Genomic DNA, 26,457 nt, shown 5'->3' with positions numbered 1-26,457 from the left:
CCAAGGGAAAATTGCTCTCTGAACAAAGATACATTTAGGTGTCACTGAAGTAGTATCGGACTGTAATAATGATTACGAATATAGATTTTTTTTATAATAATGAATAACCCATGAGTAGTAGACATTTGAACGCAGAATGCAAATGCAAACCTTATTGGCCCTTGGAATAAGCTTTAGGCCAGCTGACCATGTTCATGATGTGACTCAAGAGCATAATAACCATATTCAATTTGAAAATTGTCCTTTTACCCATTGGACAATGTGACATTTGAATAGACTTAATTCCATTTCAGGTTTTGCCCTCAGAGGTCTAGGGCCTATGTATTCTACAACCTTTATCTAGAATAACACCCCAAAACGACTAAATCGTATCACTCTTGAATAAGAATGCATCACTGTATGATGTGGGCAGGGGTAAACACATAGGCCTGATAACTAATAAACACATTTTTAAAACGAACATAGTTGTGGAAGATTATACCAACATTTGCAGCAACATAGACCTGCATTGAGAAGATCTTTCAAGTAAAGGAATGTCTGTTTCTGGTATTGACATGACATTACATTTCAGATCCACTGGTGACAAAGTTCCTGTTTAATCTCGACAGCAGGAGAAGTGTAATTATTGTAATATTGGTTATTAAGCAGCAGTTGGAATGTAAGATTCAATTCAACAAGGAACTTGTTCCAGTTTGTTTCATGTGTGTGTAGCGAATACATGTTCGCTTTTGAATTGTTCTTCGTTAACTCGTTAATATTCTGTTATTAACATTGTTTACAATTCGACTGGTGAATGTGCGTTTTTTTGCATCCACCATTCCAGCTGCACATTTGAATGCTTTATTTTTTTTTTTTGCATCTTCACCCGCTACCACCAGCAGCACACCATCACTTCGCAGTCAAACCAGCCTTTTCTCGCCCGACATTATTTTCACATTGACTCCGCTCACGGAGGCTGAAACGACGGATGCAATCATGGGAGAGACACGTTGGGACAGTTTATTTACATTCGAAGGGCCTGTATAAGTTTAGAGGGAAGCCGCTACGTGTGTCTCCCTCTTACTTTCACCGACCCCCTCCTCCTCAGCTCGCAGAAATTTATAAAGAACAAAAAATCCGACCAGGGAGGGAGGGGGGTTGATACGCTCAGGCTGAAATCGAGAGGCGAACCTAGGAAAGGGGAGTAATTTGTACACGGGACTTTCCCCCCCTTAGTCCCCCCAAAAGGAGGGGGAAAAGTCGCAATTGTGGAAACGAAAAGGAGCTACGATCTAAAGACGTGAAAACGTCTGCAATTGTGGATACTTTATATATTTTTATTTCGAAAAAATATGGCCGAGAACGTTCTGGACTCTGGCCCGCCTTCAGCCAAGAGGCCTAAACTCTCCTCTCCGGCACTTTCTGCCTCCGCCAGCGATGGAAACGGTAAATATTTTTAATACATTATTTGTGTGTCCGTTGTTACACTGTTTAATATTTCCAATGACCACTGACTACTTGGAAATCTGAGGGATGGATTACTACTCGGTGTTTTGTCGTAGCTGGGTAACGTTAGCATGTAGCGTACGTGTGTCGGACGTGAAGAGATCCGATGCTAGCCAGTCATTTCAGCAGCGCTAGCTAGCGCTGTTAGCTAGGCGCTAGTTGGATACGAATGAGGGCTCGGATTGACGGTCCCATGTCTAATGGCTAGTTTAGCCAGGTTGCTAATTAGCCAAACAACCAGCTAACTTGTAAAGTTTTGAAATTGTGCTCGCGTAAATATTTACTAATAGCAGCTGGATGAAATGTATGATGACGGTCAACAGCGAAATCAAGTCATATTGACGCATTAAGTTCACAGCGAATTATTTTCGCCTTGTTTAAAGTCGGACCCTTTAACAACAAACGTCGGTATGAGCTAAACCTGAGGTAGCCAACTCCGCTAACATTTCGGATGGGCTAAATTTAGGCCCATTGGTCGGAATGATTGTTATGCTCAAATTGCCATTGTTAGTTTTTTTCTGTAGATGGCGTGCAGTAGTACACGAAGTAGTGGGCTGTTAACAGAACTAGGGCGCAGGGACAGCGCCATGTCTTGTCAATCCCAATAAGTAGGAAACCGCCAGTCAATATCGGTCCGTCCAAATATGAAATTGTTCCCTTGATTTCGCCACTTATGGATTTACCCAGCTGCGCCTGGCGAAGTTATTAGTTATAAACTGAGCCGTTAAACGTCTTTGAAGACAACATTGTCCAGTCTTTCCGTGATATTTTACTCGTTGACCACTAAGTGAAGTTAATTACATGTGTTGATTTAGATTTGCAATAAGCCTACGTTGGCATTTGGCCTCATGAAACGACTCCTAAATTGCTGTCATTAATTTATGTCTTTAATGTGATTCGTCACAGTCACGCCCCTTATGGGTTTTCTCTTCTAGCAATGAAATGTAGGCAGCCTGTGAAAGCATGATGGCAGTGATGATTTGTATTGAGCCTTTTCTTTGTTTTAACGATATTGTCAGCATGAAGTGCGCAGATTTTCAAGTAAAAGAATGGTAAGGGATTCATTCATTGACAAGGAGAACCGAAATTACCGCTAATTTAAACTCCTGATTTTAAGGAATTCAGGCAATGTGCTGTGCAGTATCAAATGGTGATATTTATTGTCAATTGAAATGAAGACATTAACTGTTGATTGGCAAAGAACATTTGAGGAAATTAAGTTGCACAGCATCTGGACATAACTAGAATATTATCAGTGTTAATATATGTTATTGAATGGCATATGCAGCATATTGTATGAACACACACTATCAAGTTTATCAGCGTAAAAGGGCTTTTCAGATTGTTCTGGCTGTAGCTCAGTATGTGTGGTCACATTTAAAACTTGCTTTGGTTAGCTTCCAAAATTCTATACAAAACGTTATTCTCTTGACGGGGCAACTACATTCAGTCATATTCCAGTTTAATTAACAATAACATTACACTCTTAATTGGCGGGTACCCTGTATGTATTACCTTCCCTACATCTTTGCACTATTCATCTCCCCTCCAGATTTTGGCTCGCTGTTTGACCTGGAGCATGACCTACCAGACGAGCTCATCAGTTCCTCGGAGCTGGGGCTGGTCAATGGCGGGGACATCAACCAGTTGCACCCCAGTATGGGAGGGGGCCCCGGGGGTCTTGGTCCTGGGGTTGGAGGGATGGGCCTTGGATTGGGCCCTGGCGGAGGGGGTCCTGGCCCCGGCGGAGGGGGCCAGGACGCGGTGGCCAAACACAAGCAGCTGTCGGAGCTGCTGCGCTCCGGGGCCCCGCCGGCTTCCACCCAACAGGGGCACCCTGGTGCCATGGGCAACCCAGGAGGGCCCACCTCCATGGGGCAACACTTGGGCAACATGAAGGCGTCCCCGTGCCAGGGGCCTCAGCAGCACCTGTCCTCCCAGCAGCAGGCCAGCATGATGCAGCAGCAACAGCAACAGAACTCTGTAGCTGGGATGGTGGGCAGCATGAGCAGGGCCATGATGGGAGCCCAGCAGAAGGGCAACAATGGACCCCAGCAAACGCCTGGGATGATGGGGGGTCAGGTGATGAACGGCTCCCCCAGGATGGGCTTTGGGAACCAGGGCATGGGTGGCGGAGGCAACCTGCTGGCAGAGACGTTGCAGCAGCAGCAGGTAGCCGGGCCGCAGGCTGGGATGAGAGGTCAGCAGCCTGGAGCCCTCAATAAGGTAAAGAAAATAATGCCTCATGTTAAAACCGAACACAGTTTGTTGTTAGTTCCTTTAGTCATTCACCAAAAAAGTCGTAATCGAAGACTCATAATGTGTTTGTGTACTACAGTGATCATAACACTTTTGAATTGGCCCGTATTTCTTTATCACCTATTTATTTTTTATAGAAAAAGCATGGCTCAAACATTCAGTAGGACCCTATTCTCTATTTAGTGCATTCACATTTGGGCTGATCATTGGTTAACAAGACGAATAGATGGAGCCACCAATCAAAAGCACTATACAGTTTTAGCGCATAAGAACGATAATGCTAAAGGAGGTTACTAGCGAAGACATAAAGAGCGGGAGAGAGAGGGGGAATACATCAAATTATGAAAGTGTTCTCCCCCTCCCCCTTGGTACTTTGGGAGAGAAGGAAGAGGCATGTCGCTGTGTCATGTTTGTGGTAGTTGGAGACTGGAGTAAGTAATCTTCACAACAGCGAGCATAAGAATGCTCCTCGTTGACAAGAATGCACCTGCAGATTGCCGTGTACACTTTGCCGTCTTTGTCACTGCAGCACGTTAACGTCACCATTACATCCCCAAAAACAGCTGAAGCCGGATTATTAATTTGTCTACGATTTAAGCTGTTCTTAATGACTTAATTGAAGCAAAGGCTTTATTGGCCCAACGTGGGTGGTTTTAATTGCAGTGCAAGTGGTCCAGGGATGGTGGGGCGGTGCCGGGTGCGTGTACCCGACAGTGGGGTTTAAAAACAGCCGTGACTTAATGCTTCGGGGGTCCCTGGAGGTGGGCTGTATTCTGCACGCTTTGATGTTAGCATAATGCTACCCACGGGTCCTGCTCTACGGAGGGATCCGTACGATGAGATGCATGTGTGATATGTAAATCTTTCTTCTATGTTGTCGTGGCATGTTGTCATGGGGGAGGTGCTGCTTAAAGTTGTATGGAGGGCTGAGAACGGGTTAAGTTCAATGCAGAACATGCTTGGTGACAATCGTCCTCCTTTTTATATTGTATACATTTCTGTTCGCTGGTCCAAGAAGGTTCAGTTTATAATTGGTAATAATAATGACAAATCATGCACATTAGGGGATTATTACTTTTTTTGTCCCATGCATGAAATGGAAAAAAAACATGAACCATTAAGTATTTTGGTCGCTGTTTACAGCACCGTCTTGGATTGATTCAACAGATATTCTGGTACCAAGTCTTTGCCCAAAAAAAAACTTCAGAAGATTTGGGGTACAAATATTTCCCTTCAGTTTCGGGTATTGCTGAATGACATTTGCGATCACTGAATTGTAATGAGACGCACAAGCAGAGGAGAAGAATACGTCAAGCCGGCAGCCTCTGCAGTTATTGCGGCGCTGAGCACAGCCTCACACTTGTTGCAAAGGAAATCAGCAAAAGTGTTTGTGTGGAAATATGAAATGCCTGAATCGGCAACTTTCTCTATTCATTTGACTTTTTTCTTTCATTGGTTCAATTGTCAATGGTTTACAAGTTTTATGATGAATACAGGATAATATAATCATAGTCACACAGCCTATGTTCCTAAGTGTTGTTCTGTGTGTGTATGCAGAGCTGGCTTTGCGTTTATGCACTGTTATTGGATTCTGAATTGAGTCGTTGAAGTTTGCTAGTATTGAAACAGACTGCTGACATTCTCTATTGACATCCGTACATTGACCAGTGCGCCAAGGTACTTAATGCTGCTTCTCCCCACATCTCTGGCCCCTCTCTGTTCTATTCTCCCCACTCCCAGATGGGTATGATGGGGAACCCGGGAGGGCCATACGGAAGTCCGTATGCCGGCCAAGGGACGCAGGGTCTGGGAGGCGCCGGGCTGGGACCTCAGCTTCATAACAAAGGGCCCATGTCCAACCACTTGGCCCAGTACAACATGGACAAGAAGAACCAGCCCATGCAGGGCTTGGCTGCCATGGTAAGCAACAAGAACCTCACTGTGTCCTCTTTGATTTAAGTCTTTCACGTGTGGAGAAAGTAGGGTAGTGTGGTGGCTAGGTGTAGTGTTTTGACTCGTGTTTGATACCAAATGTCAGAATCCTACATTTTCATCCCGAAATGACCCGTATCCTGGTAAGCCCCATCCTCCATATCACCATATCACTATAGCTTAAACTAACTTCTTTGTTTTTTAAGCACAAACATATCAACTGGTTTGTGTTTCATCAAGTTATTTTATCAAATTTGCATCGGGTTGCACTGGATTTATTGATTTGGAGATTTTTCCTAAACCTACCTCTACTAAAACCTCTATCTTTACCCTACTTCACTTTATTGGCATCAAATAGTGACCCAGGTACTCCTCAGATGTCGCTACGGCCCTAAAGTAATACTGTATAGGGCTACAATCTGATAATGCACTAGGTGGTATTTAATCTAAAACACAACATTTATTTCTGGCGTAAATAACATCTTCCACTTATGCCGTGTTCTTTAGTCACTCTAACCAAGTATAATACACATTAATAATTTTCCTTGCACAACAATCTCAGGTGGTATCTTTATTTTGGTACCAACATTACGTGGTAGCCCGATTTGTTTTGATATACTATTTACTTAAGGTGTGCTATAATCAGAGAAAAACTCAGGGGTCAAGCAAGATGGCTGAACCCATCTTCCTTATAAATGAATTCTCTATTCATTGTAAGTTGTTTTGAAAAATGGGAAGCACATTGAGTCAGAGAAGGGTAGTAGTATTTCAGGTTCTGTGTAAAAACGGTCTCCATATCGTCTTACTTCTTGACCCTTTCTGTTCCTCACTTCTTCACATCCTTCCTCTCAACTCCTTATGTCCGATGTCCTTACCGTCTCACATTTCCACACTCTATGACAACCATGTCCTAACCCTATACCTGTACCCTACTCCCTTCTCCTCCAACCCCACCGTCCCCAGGCCTCCCAGCAGGCACAAGCAGGCGTGGCTGGCCCCCCAGGCCCCGCTGTGGGTGGGGCTCCAGGGTTGGTTCCCAACGTCCAGGGCGGTCTTGTGGGGCAAGGCGCCCAGCAGGTGTCGGCGGCGGCCGCGGCGGCAGTGGCCGGAGCGCCGCCTACGGCCGACCCGGAGAAACGCAAGCTGATCCAGCAGCAGCTGGTGCTCCTGCTCCATGCCCACAAGTGCCAGCGGCGAGAGCAGGCGAACGGCGAGGTGCGGCAGTGCAACCTTCCCCACTGCCGCACCATGAAGAACGTGCTGAACCACATGACCCACTGCCAGGCCGGCAAGAACTGCCAGGGTGGGTAGACGTGTGTGTGTGTGTGTACAAGTAGATTTTGATGCCCACTATGATACCATCCCACCTGTGTGAATGAGATGCCATGTTTTGAGAATAACTCGTTTTTGTAGCATACTTACTGCAGTCATCACTTCTGGTAAAATGAATCTGCGTAATAATCATACATTTATGCAACGCTCAGTTATTAGAAATGTAACTTATTTAAGGTTTGGCGTCTCCAAAGCTCACTGTAACAACCTCTGCAACAAAATGGAACGGTTTTCAGAGAGAAAGAACCTTGTGACACTCCCCAAATATGTCGGACGGAAAGCGAGCTGTGGGTTAAAAATCGTCCTGACGCCATTTTGCATTCTGCGGGACTGAACGGTGTGTTTCTGTTTCAGTGGCCCACTGCGCATCGTCACGGCAGATCATCTCTCACTGGAAGAACTGCACGCGGCACGACTGCCCCGTCTGCCTGCCCCTGAAGAACGCAGGGGACAAGAGGAACCCCCAGTGTGAGTGTCGGTATCTGACCATAACGTCGTTAATGTACCACACATGTGTCCGGCTCCCACTGTGCTGACGTGATCCCAACGCCCTTTTTGTCCATGATGGGAGTGGGGTCCGAGTAGAACTGCCTCCACCACCTTCTCCTTTTTACAGTTTTTAATGCCATATAGGTTATTCCCTCAGCATAATGGTGCTAAGGGCTGGAAGGGGTCTACCGCTGCAGGATATTACTTCATTATGTTTCTTAACTTATTATTCTTCATCATTGGGGCTTCCCACTGTAGTGCTTAGCTGTAGTGTGTTTAAAGGAGCTCTCATAATTATATTCTAAGAGGGATGTTTTCTACCTAACCCTAAATGGAGGTAAACAAAAGAGGTAAAAGAAAGGGGAGAAAACTATTGTACTTTTTCCTGAAACCTAATCTCTGGTTTAGGGACAGCCACTTGTTTCTTTGGTTAGTCTAGAGTTTCTCAACTTTTTCATTCCGTGATCCATCAGCAGGGCTACTTATGGCCCAATATGACTTATTATTATTACATTGTCATCAAAGTGAGATTATTATCCATATTTTTCATCAATACAATATTCCCCATTGAAGTCTTCAAACATTATAATGATCAAATGTAACAGCCACGATAGGTCATTTCTATTACTTATGCAATATAAAATAAAATTGCCCCCTTAAACAAGATGCCTAACATTTACTTTAATGTGATGTATCTAAAATAAATGGCCATAAGTCACTCAGAACAAGGAGCCTGCTAAAAGACTAAGGCCCAATCCCATTTTTACCCTTTACCCCTCCCCCTTCAAAACAAGGGGGAGGGGTAAGGGGTAGAAATGGGATTGGGCCTAAATAGTCAATGGTATCCGGAAGCAGTATTGGACCAGTGCATCCCTATAAATGGACCTCTGCCTCTCTCTGCCCCTTCAGCTCTCCTGGGCGGTGCGGGTCCAGGTCTGGGGAGTTCGCTTGGATCGGTCCCTGGTGGACCTCCGAGCACCCCCAACCTGAACCCTCCCAGCCAGATCGACCCCAGCTCCATAGAGCGGGCCTACGCAGCGCTGGGACTCACCTACCAGGGGAACCAGATCCAGGGGCCCACGCCACAGGCCAATATGCCCAGCCAGGCCATGCAAGGCCAGCCAGGGATGAGGTCACTAAACCTGGGTGAGTTGGACCGGTCAGGTGGACAGGTGAATCAAGGAGTCCTCCTGGAAAAAGAATTAACCTCAAACCAATAAATTTCAAACATTTGTGAATAGATCTTTATTTGCCACCCGTGGCGTGCATGTGCTATGTTGACCATACTATACTTAGGCTAATGCTCCATGATAGAAAATAAATTAGAAAAGTATAATGAAATAAGAATAAACAAAAACGTATTGGCACTAAATGGCTTCCATAGTGAAGAATGCTAAATGTATGATAATTAGGAACCAACAGGTTTCTCATTCATAAAAACGACATGGTCACCGCATGAACAATTTAAAATTAAAAAAGAATGCAAAGAGACACCGGACTCTTGAACATTGTTCATAAATTCCCTTAGTGCTTTTGCTTTGTGTTGCTACTTTTCGGTGCGCTTCGATTCTATCATTGTTATTTAAAGGCGCAATGTGTAACATTGAGCCCCTCCGAGTTAGTAGGCGGGAGACTTTAAGAATTAAAGAAATGTAACATTGTTCCGTCTGCTAACTGGCTGTGCACCTGTGTGACGAGATCTAGAGCAGCTTGGCTGGCCGGGTGCCCTGAGCTGGAGGGGCTTGGTCGATAGTTAGATTCTCATAAACTAAATCAGAGGTTCGGGCTGGCCAGCTCTTTTTATTTGTAATCAGTCAAAGGATGTGCATTTATTCATACAATTATTGAAATCATTATTGAATTGACTACATGCAATCAAACTAAGCTATGGGTAATATCATGATCCAACATTAACATACTTAACCTAGGTTAATGAAACCTAGCATGAGAAATACTATGGCACTTACAGACACAATAATGTCGCCCTATTATTATTCATCGTAACTTGATGAATTACAAAAAAATTACCAAAAAACATTACTACTAAGTAATCACAATAACTAACATTGCTATGCTCCTTTGCTATCCTAAAGGGGAGCGATTTCACAAGTTCTAATGAGATGTTGTCTAGATGGTATGATAATAATACAAAAAAGACCATAGACTATCAAATGCTTAACATTTTCCTCTGAGAACCACCCCATGTTGCTACAGACTATGGAGTCCTACTTACATTTTCAGTAGTTTCAATAATAACTGAAGCAAAACAAACTTCTTTCTCCTTGGACCAGAAATCGTTGCTCTGTTGAGTGTTTTTAGTGTTCTCTGTTCTCTGGTCAGCCCAGCCCCAGCTTTGGTTACCATGGGAACGCTGCCTGTCATCAAAGCGTGGATTGAACAAGACATCGCTCATTAGTTGTTATTTGTAGCATTTTGGTTGATGTTGCGCGTTTATGTACATGCTCCCTCACGGCTTTTGTTGCAATGTAAACCAAGGCTATCGTTGCAAGTCATCATGGCTTTTCTCCTGTATTTTTTTTAGGTGCGAACGCTATGGGAGTGAACGGTGGCGTGGGGCTTCCCTCTGATAATCAACAGGCAAGCCTTCTCCAGGACACCATGATGCATCTCAATGTGAACAGCCAGGGGTGAGTGATACGCCTGCATAAACACACGCACACGCCAATCGCACCACATCTCACTCTGATGTGCTGTAGTACTAGGGTGTATGCAATATGGTAGCCAAATGCACAGGGTTACATGGACTACAGACTGCACCATACAGGTAATGGGGCCTCTATTGCTACAAATATAAAATGGTTAATAGTTGGCGTTAATACAGCACTGTCAAACCGCCAAGAAGCCTAAAATATCTAGATTCAATGAATGCCTTGTATTCACCCCATACACCAATGTTTGATTCATGCAGTTTGTTGAAAGCCATGTAGGTTTCTTGCCAATGGACACTTGGACATTTTACCAAGGGTAGCTCAGAATCTAACTGGCAAACCTCAAACAATTAATAGCATATTATGCTCCATTACTACTGTCGAACCACATTTTATCTTCTACATATATACACAAATTCTGGTTACATTCAATCTTTAGATCCTCTTCCTAATCTTTCCCCTTTTTCTTCTCCCTGCCACCCTTCACTACAGGCTGATGAATGACACGGGAGGCGTGGGTTCAATGCCCACCGCCCAACCGCCCTCGGCCCTTGGTATGAGGAAGAACTGGCACGAGGACATCACGCAGGACCTGCGCAACCACTTGGTGCACAAACTGTAGGTGTCTGATGACATGTTGCACGATGAACGCGTTGTATTGTTCTTTTTCTTTAGTCACCTCGGATCCAGCCGTCCTGCTTTGTTGTATAGGTAGCATAACTTCTGGGGTGGGAGACTGCACAGAGCCTGGGCCGCAAGCCAAATACTGAAGGCGGAGTCACACCTTGTTTCCGGTTTTGTGACGGACCCATTCCAAACTGATCTGCATGAGTAGATGAAGCAGTCATAGGGGATTTTAATAAGCATATTTCTAATACGCACTTCTAGATCCCTGCTTCCAGCAACATTGGTTAGAAAGAAAGAGAAACTCCCCGTTCAACCAGATTTTTCAACCAGTTTCAGATTAGTAATCTTAAATCTGATTTATGATCTTATCCTTGCTCCTCTTTTTCTGAGCTTCCTTTCTGACTCTTCCTCTCTCTTTGCTGCCCATCCTTTCTCCAGTTCTAAACAAACCCGGTACCTCTTACACCCGCCATCCCCCGCTTTCCATTCCACTTGAAAGGAGAGGAACTAGCTTTTCCTTTCCTTTCTCCTCACCTCCTCCTCCTCCTCATTTAACCTCCCTCTTCCTCTTACTTTCTCCGTCTTTCTTGACTTTCATCACTCTCGCATCAGATCTCTCTCTCACTCTCTCTTTCCTACTCATTCTCTGTTAACCTCTCTCTCTCTCTCTCCCTTCCTCCACCCCGCAGGGTGCAGGCCATCTTCCCCACCCCGGACCCAGCGGCGTTGAAGGACCGGCGGATGGAGAACCTGGTGGCCTACGCCAGGAAGGTGGAGGGCGACATGTACGACTCGGCAAACAGCAGAGTGAGTCCTCTCCCTTTGGTTCTCCCACTCGCTTTCTTTTCAAAACAAGCTTTATTGGCTGATCAAAATATGAATGTACATTGCCATAGCTAAGAATAGTTGTTGTTTATTACCAAATTGGCCCTTAGGGGATTATTAAAGAATTGACATGCTTGTGAAAAAGGCAAAATAATCAAAAATTATATAAAGTAAAATGGAAAAAATATGTTTTTTGAAAAAAGTAATACGTAATAAAAATAATAAATATAGCAAAAGTAATTTGATAAAATTCTAAAAAAGGCACAATAACAATATTCCGAGTTAAAGGAGGTTTATTAATACAAAATGAGTTACAGATGAGGATGCCCTCTCTCTTTCACTTCCCAATATCTGTTGTCCCATCGACTCCTTCTCCCCAACAGGCGGAGTACTACCACCTCTTAGCGGAGAAGATCTACAAGATCCAGAAGGAGCTGGAGGAGAAGAGGCGGACCCGGCTACAGAAGCAGGGCCTGGGTTTGGGGCCTCCTGGCATAGGCCAGCCCCCCACCGGAATGGTTCCCAGTGAGTGGTGACCTGTGTTCTAGGCCTGATGCTGTTTCTTTTAAAATGGGAGCCTCATAAATTAATGTAGATCACCAGCAGTGTTGGGAACGTTACTTTAAAAAAGTAATTAGTTATAGTTACTCACTACTTGTTCAAAAAAGTAACTGAGTTAGTAACTGAATTACTCTATAATAAAAGTAACTAGTTACCAGAGAAAGTAAATATTGGCGTTACTGTAAAAAAAAGAAAGTTGCTATATGTCGAAGAATTTGGATTTTTCTGAGCAGTTTTCACTTGGCCTTAATGTGTTAAATGGTTGAACTGCCCATTCAAGGCCCTGATATGCTTCCAACTGAGGCCCCGTCCACTCTAACCCGGGTAAATCTACAAACGCATAATTATTTATCCTTATAGCCCTTCCGTTCACACTAAAACTGAGAATTCCGACACTGAAAACTATGCTTTTCGAAAACAATCGCTGAGGTGGATGAATGTGAAAACGCTGGGTTTGCGTTACTGTGTGGACAGGGTAGACGGGAGGCTTTCAGAAACGATGACGTTCGGTTGCCATGACACTGCCACAAGCTTGCGCTCGAGACCGAGACGCTGATCAAAAAATGCCAGGTGTAATGCAAATGATGATCTCGCTGTACAATTTATCTCCAGTCCTAATTTATCTCCAGAAACAACTCGACATATTGGCTCATACATATTTGTTGCTCCAACGCCGGAGGCGAGCGCTGTACTTGATGTTCTTCAGTGATGGTAAAAAAAACAAACACAAGACCGGGTCGAAAATTATTAACCAGCTGATCAACTGTAAATATCAGCTGATCACGCGCCTGTAATCTAAACAGAGAGGCGTGGCGGAGTTACGTAACCATGACAACTGTATCAAGTAATTTCAGTGTGCAAAACATTCCGAAAACAGTATGAAAACGATAGTGTGGACGGAGATCATTTTTATTGCGCATGTGCGTTTTTACATTTACCCGGGTTAGTGTGGATGGGGCCTGAATTTCAATTTGCTTGGTTGCAAAGGCTGTGGAACATCTGCCGAATACTACAGAAAATGCCAACTTTTCATCGGATTGCTCCGGACTCACCATTTCTGCTGCTTCATCGCATCTGTTTGGTGTGTGCGTTTGCGTGTGTGTGGCGTGCGTGTCCTGGCTTGTGCGTAAAAACACTGGCTCCGATTGGCTACCATGAAACATGACTGCCTTAGCCAATCATAATCGCTTATCTCGTTGTTAACCCACCCGGTCTCCTCACTAGCAGTTTGTGTTTAGAGCCAGGGGTGCGTTCGGATTACGCAGTTTATTCAATCAATTCATAGTAACGCACTGCATTTTTCGTAGAGTAACGGTAACGGAGTTGTAACGACGGAAATAGTAATTAGTTCGATTACCCCGTTGCTGAAAAAACAACGGCGTTACCTAACGCTGTTCTTTTAAACGGCGTTATTACCAACACTGATCACCAGTAGTTTCCATTGGAAGTATTCTGATCTGTGTAACGAATGCCACCTTAAAGTGGAGTGCGCAAGAAGGTTGTCGATTTTTAAAAGTCAGGTATTTGTTTGAGAGAAACTTGAAGTGTGCTCTAGGAAAAACCTCATTCCCAATGTCTTAAATTTGAAGTAAGCCCACAGTTTTAGCTCTAATTCGAAACGAGATCAATGAGATCATAAAAAAAATGTTTTGGGTTGAGAGTTCTAGGAAGGGGGGGGGGGGGGGGGGGGCGTTTTATCTCCATTATTACAACACACAGCAATTTTGTGATACTTTTAAAGTACCGTCTCTGTGTATGCAATGAGCGATTACAATGAGCGATGTATATTAGATGCGCCACACCCCATGGTGTTATACTACAATTATTAAACTTTCGGAAACTAACATCAACATCGACCGCTGGCCAGATGGAGCTCCGCGTCCACACACACCTCGCCACCGCGGATCCTAGGTCAGAAGATTAAAAAGTATACTAACAGGCTCTCCGACGTCATTAAAAGCACACTCAATGCTTTTGGAGCACAGCACAGCGTATACATACTGTTCGGCAGAGATTGTCAAAAACAAAGATTTTTACTAATGTTTTTACTAAATGAACGCCTTATTTCAGTAACCATGATAAAATGGCATTGAGTAGACTAGTACTAGTATCATCACATAAGACATACAGCCACGTTTAAAACGACAACCAAAACGTTTTGGGTTCCCTTTAAGAATGACACCACGGCACACCCGAGTCGCTCCAGGCTTTCACATGCTATTTCCGTAGCCCCGTTCTCCATCTCTTATTAACGCTGTTAATCTCTAGGTGTGAGTGCACTGACCATAGCCCTTCCTGTCCACCCCTTGTGTCCTCCACAGATGGTCCACTCCTGGACCCATCGATGGTACGACCCGTAGGATCTAACCAGATGGCCAATAGGATGCAGGGCCCAGGTAGGCAATGCTTATGGATGATAAATTCACAAGGCAAAAACATTTATAGTCCACGTGCTGTCGGTAGTCCAAGTAACCGTGGCAACATGCCGCAGCAGTTTCTGCTAATAAGAAACTGGCTGGCTTGGCACAAAGCCCTGTCATTAAAGGCTTGCACGCCAACGAATGGTGACACACTTGTCCATTATCAAACCAGATTTTCCTGTTACAGATTGGCCAAACGTTACTTTTGAAGTAATTTCTAATCCACAAGTTAATAAAGTAATCAGAAGATTTTTTCAGTCATTTCAGTCATTTACACGTTAATGGGTTTGGGACTTAAAGGAGAATGTTTTCAGCTGTTCCACTGTAACCATGTGGTTGTGATTGGGTCGTCTGTGTAGGTATGAACCAGTTCAATCAGATGGGAATGCAGGGACTGGGCCAGCGCTCCACGCCCCCTCTCTCCATGGGCCCCTCCGGCCAGGTCAGCCCGCGACAGGTACATCTCATCTAGTACTGTCCGTTACAGAACCAGTACCAAGGTTTGGTACTGCTAACAGTCTGGTGCGTGGTCCCTTCTACTGGGATAGTGGTCCCTCTGAGAGGCCTGAACATCATCTTCCAGATCAGAGGGGAGCTGGTTGAGACATTTAGCTTGGGACTGTTGGTCGTGCATGCTGTTGAAATGTTCTTTCTTAAATATTAAGTTATATTTTAATATCTTTCAATGCTACGAAATTTGTATCTATGAAGAGTAATATTGACCAGTAGAGTACCGTTGGGACATTTCCTGGACAAATCAGAATGGGTCTCATTGTACTGGAGATGCTAAGACTCAACTGTGGTTCCGACTTGTTCAGATGGGGATGGTGGGATCCAGGATGGACCAGCCCAATGTCAACCAGCTGCAGAACCAGTATCTGTCCCAGGGCCAGTTCCCCGGCCCAGGGCCTGGCGTGGGCTGCGGGCAGCCGGGCATGTCCCAGCCTGGCATGAACCAGCCTGGCATGAACCAGCCTGGCATGAACCAGCCTGGCATGAACCAGCCTGGCCTGCCACAGCCCGGCCCCCAGGGAGGCATGGCCCAGGTACCGTCACTCTGTCTTCTATTCCACTCAACAGGCTTCAATGGCATGGAAAACATAAGTTTACTTTGCCAAAGCACAATCTATCTATATTATCCAAATGGTAATTCGTAATTAGTCAATAGGTTGATACTATTGCTACATTTGCGAGCCTGTATCCAGTCAGTAAAAGGTAAACCAATGTTCATCTTTACACAGTCTCTGTCTCCTCCCCCTCTGCTATCTCCAGACACAGATGGGCACCCCTCCCTCTCTGCCCGTGGCGAGTCCCCTGGCCCAGCCCGGCTCGGCGGGCGGCCCCAGCGGGGTCCCCTCCGTGGGGCCCATGGGTCCCCAGAGCGTGGGCAGCGTGGGTCCCAATAACACGCTCAGCGGGCCCCCGTCCAACAGCCAACAACCCCCCAACTCCCTCCCTCACCTGGGCGCCATGCGCGGCAGCTCGCCGTCGCCCGCCCGCAGCCGCACCCCCACCCCTCACAAGACCCCCCCCAGGCTAGCCGGCTCGCTGACCCCCCAGCCGCACACCCCCAACGCTCCCCAGCTGCCGCCCCCTCCGTCCCTCCAGCAGACCCAGCACGGCCAGGGCCCGGGCTCCAACAAGCCCCTCCAGCCGCACTCTGTGCCGCCGGGCTCTACCACGCCCTCCCACTCTGGACTGACCTCCAGCATGACGCCGCACAGCGCTCAGCTTCCACGCACGCCGGTGAGTACCGCCAGCTCTGGTGGAGTGCACCTCCCATGCTGTGACACCTATTAGAGTGAGCTAATAAATCATGTTCTCAAGATTCTCAAGATTGGTCAGTTGATGTGGAACTGAAATATAAAGGGAAAACCGCCCGCCCGAACACGACTCGATCTGGATAGTAGCAAACACAATCGTGCAAGCTGGGACAACGGCTGTCATGGTCTGATGTGGAAATAGGTGGAGCAGGGTTGGGTGTAGTCCCACAAATCAGACCTAAGGTTAATATCTAAACTCTGCAGACTCCCTCACCCCCCAGGAGTTCTGCTATGACAAAGCAGGGCTGCTTGCCCCGAGATAAGGTTGGGGGAGTCCTTGCGGGGGGGTCTGCCGAGTACCGTTGAAGCACTGCTAGCCACACTGCTAGCCACTCACACTTATTAGCGCATGCGTGACGAGGACTACAGAACCTTTGTCATTCCGTCATCACCCTCTCTCACACGTCCTCTCCGAAGCCCGGGCTCTCCTTTCTATATAAAGCAATGGCTGTATTTACACTGGTTGCGCGAGGCTCTTCTGACCCCTCGCGTGTTCGTCTGTGTCTATGTGTAGCTGTCGCAGAAGGGCTCGTTCCATGCGGACGGCCAGGCGCTGACCCCGGCGTCGGTCAGCAGCGTGGACAACTCGTCGCAGCAGGCCCAGTCGGACGCCTCGTCGGGCCAGCCGGAGCCCAAGACGGAGGTCAAGCAGCAGCCGGACGACGACGAGGACAGCGGCGAGTGCTCCAAGGGCGGCAAGATGGGCGGCGTGAAGGCGGAGGAGAAGCCCCTGGTGAAGCTCGAGGTCAAGAAGGAGGAGTGCTCGGGGGAGGGCGGCAAGGGCGTTCCCATGGATACGTCGTCGGCGCCGTCGTCGTCGTCCTCCTCGTCGGCCAACGTGAAGACGGAGATGAAGGTGGAGGTGAAGAAGGAGCCGAAGGAGGAGGAGGAGTCGCCGGAGGCTGCCAACAAGAAGAAGAGTGAGTGCCGGCAGTGGATGCTGTGAACGTTGGTTATCTCCATCGTAGCGAGACAGAGGCCCGTTTTAATTGATGCATTTGCAAGCAACCAAAGTGTTTTATTAAACAGTGTGTGCCTCGATGAGTGGGTTGCAGAGGACCTTGAAGCGGTTGCCAAGGGCCAACATACAAAATATTAAATATGAATAATTATATCTATCCATTTTTACCAATTTTTGCAACTGCACAAACCCCCACTGTCGTCCTGGCAGGCAGGGGTATGGCTGGCCAGATGGGGGGTTTCTGTGGCTGCGTGTTTCTGTCTGTCGGTGTGAGAAAGCCATGGCAGGCCCAATGGCAGAGCATTTGGAACAATGGAGATGAATAAATCATGTTCATACTTCAAACCTTTGAGTGTCCGACCGCTTGCTGAGGTCCAGGTCCGGCCCTTTCAACATAGTTATGTTGCAACGACAAACGTCTCCAATCCAAAGGTCGTCCCCCGCTCCCCTAACCATGCCTGTCGTCCTTCCTCTCTGCCGCCGCTCTCCTTCCAGTCTTCAAACCAGAGGAGCTCCGCCAGGCGCTGATGCCCACGCTGGAGTCTCTGTACCGGCAGGACCCAGAGTCCCTGCCCTTCAGGATGCCAGTGGACCCCCAGCTGCTCTGCATACCGGTATGTACCTCACAGACAGAGCGGGGACGTCTCCTCCGCCACAAGATTCGGCTAAAAGGGAGATCCCGGAAAATGTGTTAAGTACACTGAAAAAAACGGAGAATGTAGAAACTCTTATTTGATTCGATTTTTTTTATCCTATCAATCCACTCGTTAAATTACATTCCGACTTCCTTTTTTCCGGAAATCGAATATTATAATAAATGTTTTATCAATTTGGGTGGTTTGCTGCTTGGCCAGTTAATCTCTACTTGAGAGTTGTGTCGTCTTGTTGAGACCTTCTTGGACGAGGCTGTGGGTTCCCACTGATCTTGATGTTACTGCTCGTCTCATCCTGCAGGACTACTTTGACATCGTGAAGACCCCCATGGACTTGTCGACAATCAAGCGGAAATTGGACACAGGTCAGTACCACTTGGTGCCTGCCAAAGCATGGGAACAAAATGGTTCCGTGGCCAAAGGCAAATTGTTCCCAAATCAGACAATCTGGCTTATTGTCGGTATCAAAGGGAAAGCTGCGGCCAATTATTAATTTGATTCACAATAAGTCATTACTATCCTCGTCTATATTTAATAAATAATATGGCAAACTCTTAAATTAGCCTGCTTTGTATGAATATCTTGTTAATTGTGTGGCATGTGTTTGGACAGGGTAATCTCATGAAGTGATTATTTGATCTAAAAGTACTGGGATCCCTAGTGGCTACAATTTAACTTTAAATATCCTTGGGCAAGTTGCCCTAACCTAGCCTGACAACCCCAGACCAATTTGTAAATGCGTAACAGTCTGACCTCTCAGTTCACTTTCCGATGTCCAATTATTATTAACAAGCGCAGACCAAAATGCCTCTGGACGCAATTGGATACAACCATCAGACCAACTGAAAAGGTGCCACATCCGAGGCAGCCATCTTGGTTGTTTATGAAAATACCTTAATGTCGCTCCCGTTGGGCACTCCCATTGGGCACTCCCATTGGGTACAGTCATCGTATCAAACCTGCTGCATATTAGATAAATGGTTGTGATTGGCCGACCGGTGCCAGGTCTGCTGGTTATCTGGCTAGACGGGAGAGGGGCAAGACACGTATGCCAGATCAAAGAAAACATGACCTCGCAGAGGTGTCTGGTATCTTGGCTAGCACTGACCTTCTCCTGGATGGCCTGCATCAGGATGCACTGCTAGTCGGTTCAGAATATCAGCATCTGATGGTCCCTGACCTCTTGTTCCCCAGGACAATACCAGGAGCCCTGGCAGTACGTGGACGACATCTGGCTGATGTTCAACAACGCCTGGCTGTACAACCGCAAGACGTCGCGCGTCTACAAGTACTGCTCCAAGCTGGCGGAGGTGTTCGAGGCGGAGATCGACCCCGTCATGCAGGGCCTGGGCTACTGCTGCGGCCGGAAGGTGAGCTGGAGGGAGTGGAGGTGGAGGTGGGAGACGGAGTGAGTCAGGGGGAGGGAGGGAGGGAGGGAGGGAGGTGAGCTGGAGGGAGTGGAGGTGGAGGTGGGAGACGGAGTGAGTCAGGGGGAGGGAGGGAGGGAGGGAGGGAGGTGAGCTGGAGGTGGGAGATGGAGTGAGTCAGGGGGAGGGAGGTGAGCTGGAGGTGGGAGATGGAGTGAGTCAGGGGGAGGGAGGTGAGGTGAGGTGGAGGTAGGAGATGGAGTGAGTGGAGGTAGGAGATGGAGGGAGTGGAGGTGGAGGTGGGAGACGGACTGTGGGGGTAGGGGTAGGAGGTGGAGTGAGTGGAGTTGGAGGGAGTGGAGGTAGGAGAGTGAGTGAGTCAGGATGGAGGGAAAGAGGGCGACGGGGGATGAAGGTGAGCTGGAGGGGGTGGAGGTGGGAGACGGAGGGAGTCAGAAGGATCGATGGAAAGAGGGAGACGGGGGATGAAGGGAGGAAGAAGATGGGAAGGAGGTGAACTGGGAGAAGGAGAGAGTGGGGTGGATGGATGGATGGAGGGAGGGGGGGATGGGCGGAGAAGGAAAGGTAGTTTGAAGGTGACTTGGATGAAGGGGAGGCAGGCAATCATAGTTTCATGAACAGACGTAAAAAAAAGAAACTTAGATGCTATATTGTGTTGCAATATTTATACTCTTCCTCTGTGTTAATGGTGTATCACAGTGACCCCCATGATACTTGGGCTGGCGTTACTGTGCCCACCAGATAAAGTGGATTTAATTGGCTGTTAAGTGCATTGTGTTAGGCTTGTTGGGTACAGACTTGGCAGCCTTTGTTACAAATCAACCATTCATGTGCTGTTTAAAATAGCCAGGCCAGGCCCAACAAAAGCCCTCCAAAGGACTACAGAACGAACAGCAGCCAACACGACGCCACGTCGAACCCCTTAATCCCAGTTCCACAAAACTGTGTCGAGGGTGGTCATTATCGCGTTGAGTCGTGTTTTGTTTCCCCTCACATTTCTTTTCCTCTTCCTGTTCCCCAGCTGGAGTTCTCACCTCAGACTCTGTGTTGCTATGGGAAGCAGCTGTGCACCATTCCCCGAGACGCGGCCTACTTCAGCTACCAGAACAGGTATGAGGGGAGGCAGGCCACTCGTCACAGACCGATGGATGGCTGGGTGGGTGGATATTAAGGGGTATCGACATCTGGTTGCCTTTTTAAAGTTTAAGTGAGGCCACTCACGGGTGAATGGGAGGATGAATTGATGAACGAAGGAACGATCAATAGATGGGCACAGCTGACAGTGAAGAAATTGATATTAAGTATAGCCAAACCTCTGCTGCTTGAGTGTGAGCGATAGGCTATATCTTTATTTAATTGTATTTCGTAGTTTGGTTCGTTGGTTTTATGTCCATGTTTGACCACCTGTGTTCGATCAATGTGGACTATGTGTATACTTTCCTGCCTAATGCACTGCCATTTTAACTGGTCCTTTTTCTCATTTGAGCTTAAACAAAGACATTTATCCTAACTATTAAAACATTAATTACGTAACACAAGTTGCTCTGCCCATTGGGTGTATCGAATTATGAATACTACACAATCCAAAAGAAAAGTGAATCACTTTTACTTAAAAAGATTCACATTACACTCATCCTCAAACTGTTTTGCTCAGCTTGTGATTTGCTGCAATTTCGCTAGCGACACATGCACTCATGGCCCCAGTGCAACAGGCAAAGGACCAGCCTTAAGATGAACTGCTTGTATGAATTCAAATTCATACAATGTTGTGTTTTCCATTTCTCATATGTGTCCAGCATCTGCATTTTGTCCCCCCCCCTTTTGCTCCCCTTCCTCCGACCCCCTCCCCTCCATTTAAAGCTGCTGTGTTTCCTGTGGCGGGGCTCTTGCTCATCCTGTCGTTGTCCAGATCTCTAACCAGTGCTCTGCTTCGGCATTCTGCTCTATGTTGTTCTCAATGTTCGTCCTGTCCTGTCTGTGCTCCCCATTCCCCCTGGTCCGGTGTCTCTCTCCAATGCCATATATAAACATATATGCATTGGCTTGTTTTCACCTCGACCAATCATGTCTCTTCCCCCCCATCCCCCCCCCCCATCACAAACATCACTGTTCTGCTACTCCCCCCCCCCCCCCCCCCCCCCGTGCCTTTTTTAATCCGAAACCGTGATTGGCCGTCTCGATGATGACCTCCCTGCTGTCCTGCGCTCCTACTTCCTGCCTGCCCTGCTTGTCCTGCCCCCTGCCTTGCCCATGTCGTGTCCTGATTGGTGGCTGCCCCTCCTGTGCGCTGTCTGTGATTGGCTGTGCGGAAAACGGGTGTAGTTCACCAAAATTTGGGCTTATCGCTAACAGGTACCACTTCTGTGAGAAGTGTTTCAACGAGATCCAGGGAGAGATGGTTTCCCTGGGCGACGACCCCACGCAGCCTCAGACGTGAGTGGACCGTTTTACGTTTCAATGGCACAACATGGTCAACACTTAAATAAATGTGAAAGTAATTTAGTCTCCTTTTTTATCTTTTATCACTGATTTGATCAACTAACGATCACACATTAATGAAGTTGAGTGTTGGCCCAATACTGGGAATAGGTTTTGTTATTTAGATGCTGTGGTTTACATGTTGATCAATTCTTAAGAATTGTTAATTCAGGGAGACGTTTTCAATGTATACATTTTCTCCTTGCGTTAACCATTGAACTACCTTTTGAGGCACTATGGTTTACAATATTACTTTTCTGACACACATTCTTATTCCCTCTTTGCAGATCGATTAACAAAGATCAGTTTGAGAAGAAGAAAAATGACACACTGGACCCCGAACAGTAAGTCTCATGATGGTGCCGTGTTCGTAGTCTGTATCATCTGTTCAATAGATATAGCGAGCATTCAAATATATACAGGCTCATGGAGGCTACGACATTAGCTTCCATTTGCGTCCTTTGTTTACCATTGCTGTCGTTTATAATGGAGTCTGTATTGTCTTTCCTTCCTCTAGGTTTGTGAAATGTTCAGACTGTGGACGTAGAATGCATCAGATCTGTGTCTTGCACCACGACACGATCTGGCCACTAGGGTGAGTGTCTGATCGGCCGAGGGGTATGTTAGGTGTTGGGGGTGGGGGGGGGGGGGGGGGGGGGGGATGAGAACATTTGGAGTCGATGCAGTATCTATGGATCCAGCGGTTGCCTCTGGCTAAGTTTCTCCGCTAAGGGTGTATGTGTTGGTATTGAAAAAGGAATCCATCCGAGTGCCAGATTGATCTGACTCTCTTTGACCTCCTGTTTCCCTGCGCTCTGCTTCTGTAGTTTTGTATGTGACGGCTGCTTGAAGAAGACGAACAAGACAAGGAAGGAGAACAAGTACGCAGCCAAACGTAAGTTGACCTCTCTTCAGTGGTTACTTTAGGGGATGCCACGACTCCAAGAAATGCATCGGCCCCCGATTTTAAGGTTAACGTTGTGAGTGCATTGGTCGGTGGGAATCGCAGATTCAACCATTTTTTTCCAACCCTTTTTATTTAGATTCACCTGCGTAGTGGTTTGCTTTATGTCTATATTCAATATATTTCATTGAGTCTTAAATCACAGCGTTTGAATGCTATCAGCACTATGTATTCACTCAGGGAGCTGTTTTGAAAAGCCGTTTATTTTTTATAACCTCTGCATTGCGCTATCGACCAACAAACAAAGTGTTAATCTGTGCTCTCTGTGTGGGCGCTGCAGGGTTGCCCCCCACCAAGCTGGGCTCCTTCCTGGAGATGCGGGTGAACGACTACCTGAAGAGGCAGAGCCACCCGGAGGCAGGGGAGGTCGCCATCCGTGTGGTCCACGTCTCGGACAAAGTCGTGGAGGTCAAGCCCGGCATGAAGTCCAGGTATGGGAACGCACCCACACCGGGTCTGACAGGGAGAGGAACGCAGCACGGGGAGGGGGACGCAGCCATTGGAGTTCTTCATCCAATAAAGCGAGTTCCAAGTCCCAAGTCCGAGTCTTTTGGGGTTTAAGAAGTTTTTATTTTTATCTGTGGTAAGTAGGAAGTTTCTCAAATCAGTGCGCTGTAGCTAGTAATAATTCACTAGTAGCAACAGCATATTCTATTATAATTATAATCTTGAGAAGAAAAGGGACAAGCTTTGGATCATTGCAGCTGAGTTTTCTAAGCGAATGTGCCGTTAACACGTGGTCTCCTCCAGGTTTGTGGACAACGGGGAGATGTCGGAGTCGTTCCCCTACAGGACCAAAGCCCTGTTTGCCTTCGAGGACGTGGACGGGGCCGAGGTCTGCTTCTTCGGCATGCACGTCCAGGAGTACGGCTCGGACTGCCCCCCTCCCAACCAGAGGTGAGCCGTTAGTCATGCTGCCAGGGGCCCCATGGACCACGAGAAATAAGGCCTTTTCTTTTGTGTCAATTATTCCACAATTTAGCTCCTTTTTGTTTAAAGAGCGATGTTGATGATGTAAAGGCAAACGGTACAATTCATTAAATTAAAAAAAGGTATATTACACCATCTTAGTAATTGACAAGGTGGAATTGAACTACTTCTACTACTGTAATTTTTAAAGGACTTTGTAGTTATCACGTAATTCACGTTCAGATTTCGAAGAGGTGTTGGCAACGGGCGCACACCAAAGTGACAGCATAACTAGATTTGGAATAACTCCAAATCACATGGGGTCATTCGGTCCCCGAGTGACGTGCCACCACGAAGCGCTGGAACAAGCGGTGACTGTTGGATAGGAAAACCTTTTATAGACAGCTTGTCGTTGATGTGTTAAAGATGTGTCTAAGATGTGTCTGACAGTGTTATGCTTTGGTTTTTGTTTGTTAACGCGTGTTTGGGTTGTGTTCCTCTCAAGGCGGGTGTACATTTCCTATCTGGACAGTGTCCACTTCTTCCGACCCCGCGATCTCAGAACCGGTGTGTACCACGAGATTCTGATTGGCTACCTGGAGTATGTCAAGAAGCTGGGGTGAGTAGATCTCCTCTATCCTCTTTTAACAAGCTCAACTTTGAATCAGTATTGATTTGTATGACAGAGGCTGTAAATACTTTATTATTAGTGAATCAATGTGCAACAGTTTCGTCAGGATATTTTTTAGCCTCTATGTAGTTTTGATATCGGTATCCAAACTGCATATCAGTTGCAAGGGTATCAAGCATCATATTCGATCGTTAGTGTAAGAACGCGTCGTTCATTCACCAAATTCACAACGGACCTATAACAAATGCTGTAATCTGATCCGAAACCAGCGTGGGCCTCAAATGTCCGTCCCGTCTCCCACCACTTGCGCTCCTATGTTGTCGGCTGTTGCTGCCGCTCTTCCCCCCCCCCCCCCCCCCACCACACTGACCCCAACCTGCTGTCCCGTTCAGCTACACCACGGGTCACATCTGGGCCTGTCCGCCCAGCGAGGGGGACGACTACATCTTCCACTGCCACCCCATGGACCAGAAGATCCCCAAGCCAAAGCGTCTGCAGGAGTGGTACAAGAAGATGCTGGACAAGGCGGTGGCCGAGAGAATCGTCCACGACTACAAGGTACCACTACCTGTTCAGACACGCCCAGCCTGGGGTGGTGAAAGCGTACTTGAGACCCGCCCGGATGAATGCTCAAGTTCACCTGTGTGGTCCAGTTTAAACCACGTCCGTTATACGGCACCAGGTACAGAAGCCATTGGCTTCAGTGGTGGACATTCAAAGCGGCTTTTTATATCTACAGTGGATGTGCTCCTCACTGCACCACATCATTTTTAGATCATCACTTTAGTTCAACATTATTCCCATTTTCCCCCATGCGTCTAAAAAGCTAAACCGGCTAAACCTCTCTCACTCACTCCCTTATTCATTCATCACCAAATCTGACCCAGCCTGTCCTTAATGCTCCTCCCCTCGGTCCTCCTCCCTCTCCTCTAGGATGTCTTCAAACAGGCCCAGGACGACCGGCTGACCAGCGCCAAGGAGCTGCCCTACTTTGAGGGGGACTTCTGGCCCAACGTGCTGGAGGAGAGCATCAAGGAGCTGGAGCAGGAGGAGGAGGAGCGCAAGAGGGAGGAGAACAGCACCTGCAACGAGAGCATAGACGTGAGGATCAGACCTGCTGCCCTTTTAAGGCCAGGAGCCGGTGGGGTCCGAACAATCAGAATCCAATTCCTTGTATTCCTACTCCTTCTGAAATGCATAGGACTGTAGTCAAATGGATCTGAAATCCCCTGATTTTATACGGAAATGGATTCAATTTTAGAGATTAGATTAGAGTAGTGTGGTGTACAGCCAATATTGATCAAATGGAACGCATTGTGTTGAAGTCCACAGTCCACCTGAGCATTAAGGAGATGTATCTAAAGTGACTCACTGGGTCCCTTCGGCTAAAACAATACTAGCTCTACCCATAGCTTGACCGTCCCTCGTCTTCTCCCCCCCCCCCCCCCTCCAGGCCGCTAAAGGAGACAGTAAAAACGCTAAGAAGAAGAACAACAAGAAGACAAGTAAAAACAAGAGCAGCCTGAGCCGGACCAATAAGAAGAAGCCGGGCATGCCCAACGTCTCCAACGACCTATCACAGAAGCTCTACGCCACCATGGAGAAACACAAAGAGGTACGGGGAGAGCGCTCAGGCCTCGTGGAGCCCTGCTCTGCTCATTAAACATAATAATGTCAAATACAAATAGGAATACCACTTTTGGTGGGCAGGATAGTCTAGTAGTTAGTGTTGGCTTCTCAGCCAAGAGGTTCTGGGTTCGAACCCAAATGTTCTTGAGCAAGAACTCCCCCGTCACCCTTTCGTTTGCCCTCCTTTGCCCCCCCCCCCCCCCCCCCCCCCCCAGGTGTTCTTTGTGATCAGGCTCATCGCGGCGCCCATGGCCAACACCCTACCGCCCATCACGGACCCCGACGGGCTGATGGCGTGCGACCTGATGGACGGCCGCGACGCCTTCCTCACACTGGCCCGCGACAAGCACCTGGAGTTCAGCTCGCTGCGCCGCTCGCTCTGGAGCTCCATGTGCATGCTGGTGGAGCTGCACAACCAGAGC

General features: G+C 47.2%; 1 protein-coding gene across 4 annotated transcripts in view; it reads left to right on the top strand.

Moving 5' to 3' along the window:
• The first annotated feature begins 861 nt into the window (after positions 1–861).
• ep300a (E1A binding protein p300 a) overlaps positions 862–26,457 on the top strand; it is a 32,260-nt gene continuing 6,664 nt past the window's right edge. The window contains exons 1-30 of one of the 4 annotated variants that reach the window (XM_060036404.1): positions 862–1,425; positions 3,038–3,711; positions 5,485–5,664; positions 6,640–6,979; positions 7,363–7,476; positions 8,407–8,643; positions 10,040–10,145; positions 10,659–10,784; positions 11,483–11,600; positions 12,002–12,143; positions 14,501–14,575; positions 14,959–15,056; positions 15,418–15,645; positions 15,872–16,345; positions 16,937–17,342; positions 17,879–17,997; positions 18,338–18,401; positions 19,231–19,406; positions 20,446–20,534; positions 21,777–21,857; positions 22,190–22,246; positions 22,420–22,497; positions 22,730–22,797; positions 23,147–23,297; positions 23,617–23,763; positions 24,281–24,394; positions 24,799–24,964; positions 25,340–25,507; positions 25,860–26,021; positions 26,251–26,457. The exon at positions 26,251–26,457 is cut by the window's right edge and continues 75 nt beyond it. In XM_060036404.1, coding sequence (XP_059892387.1) covers positions 1,332–1,425; positions 3,038–3,711; positions 5,485–5,664; positions 6,640–6,979; positions 7,363–7,476; positions 8,407–8,643; positions 10,040–10,145; positions 10,659–10,784; positions 11,483–11,600; positions 12,002–12,143; positions 14,501–14,575; positions 14,959–15,056; positions 15,418–15,645; positions 15,872–16,345; positions 16,937–17,342; positions 17,879–17,997; positions 18,338–18,401; positions 19,231–19,406; positions 20,446–20,534; positions 21,777–21,857; positions 22,190–22,246; positions 22,420–22,497; positions 22,730–22,797; positions 23,147–23,297; positions 23,617–23,763; positions 24,281–24,394; positions 24,799–24,964; positions 25,340–25,507; positions 25,860–26,021; positions 26,251–26,457 — 5,259 coding nt within the window. In that variant the 5' untranslated portion in view covers positions 862–1,331. Of the gene's footprint in view, positions 1,426–3,037; positions 3,712–5,484; positions 5,665–6,639; positions 6,980–7,362; positions 7,483–8,406; positions 8,644–10,039; positions 10,146–10,658; positions 10,785–11,482; positions 11,601–12,001; positions 12,144–14,500; positions 14,576–14,958; positions 15,057–15,417; positions 15,646–15,871; positions 16,346–16,936; positions 17,343–17,878; positions 17,998–18,337; positions 18,402–19,230; positions 19,407–20,445; positions 20,535–21,746; positions 21,858–22,189; positions 22,247–22,419; positions 22,498–22,729; positions 22,798–23,146; positions 23,298–23,616; positions 23,764–24,280; positions 24,395–24,798; positions 24,965–25,339; positions 25,508–25,859; positions 26,022–26,250 lie in introns of all 4 variants that reach the window. The other 3 variants (XM_060036402.1, XM_060036403.1, XM_060036401.1) reach the window with 3 other exon arrangements.

Source organism: Gadus macrocephalus, chromosome 18, assembly GCF_031168955.1.
Source record: "Gadus macrocephalus chromosome 18, ASM3116895v1".
Classification (NCBI taxonomy): Eukaryota; Metazoa; Chordata; class Actinopteri; order Gadiformes; family Gadidae; genus Gadus; species Gadus macrocephalus.
The sequence above is the reverse complement of the archived record's forward strand: the minus strand, read 5'-3'. Positions and strand labels throughout refer to the sequence as shown.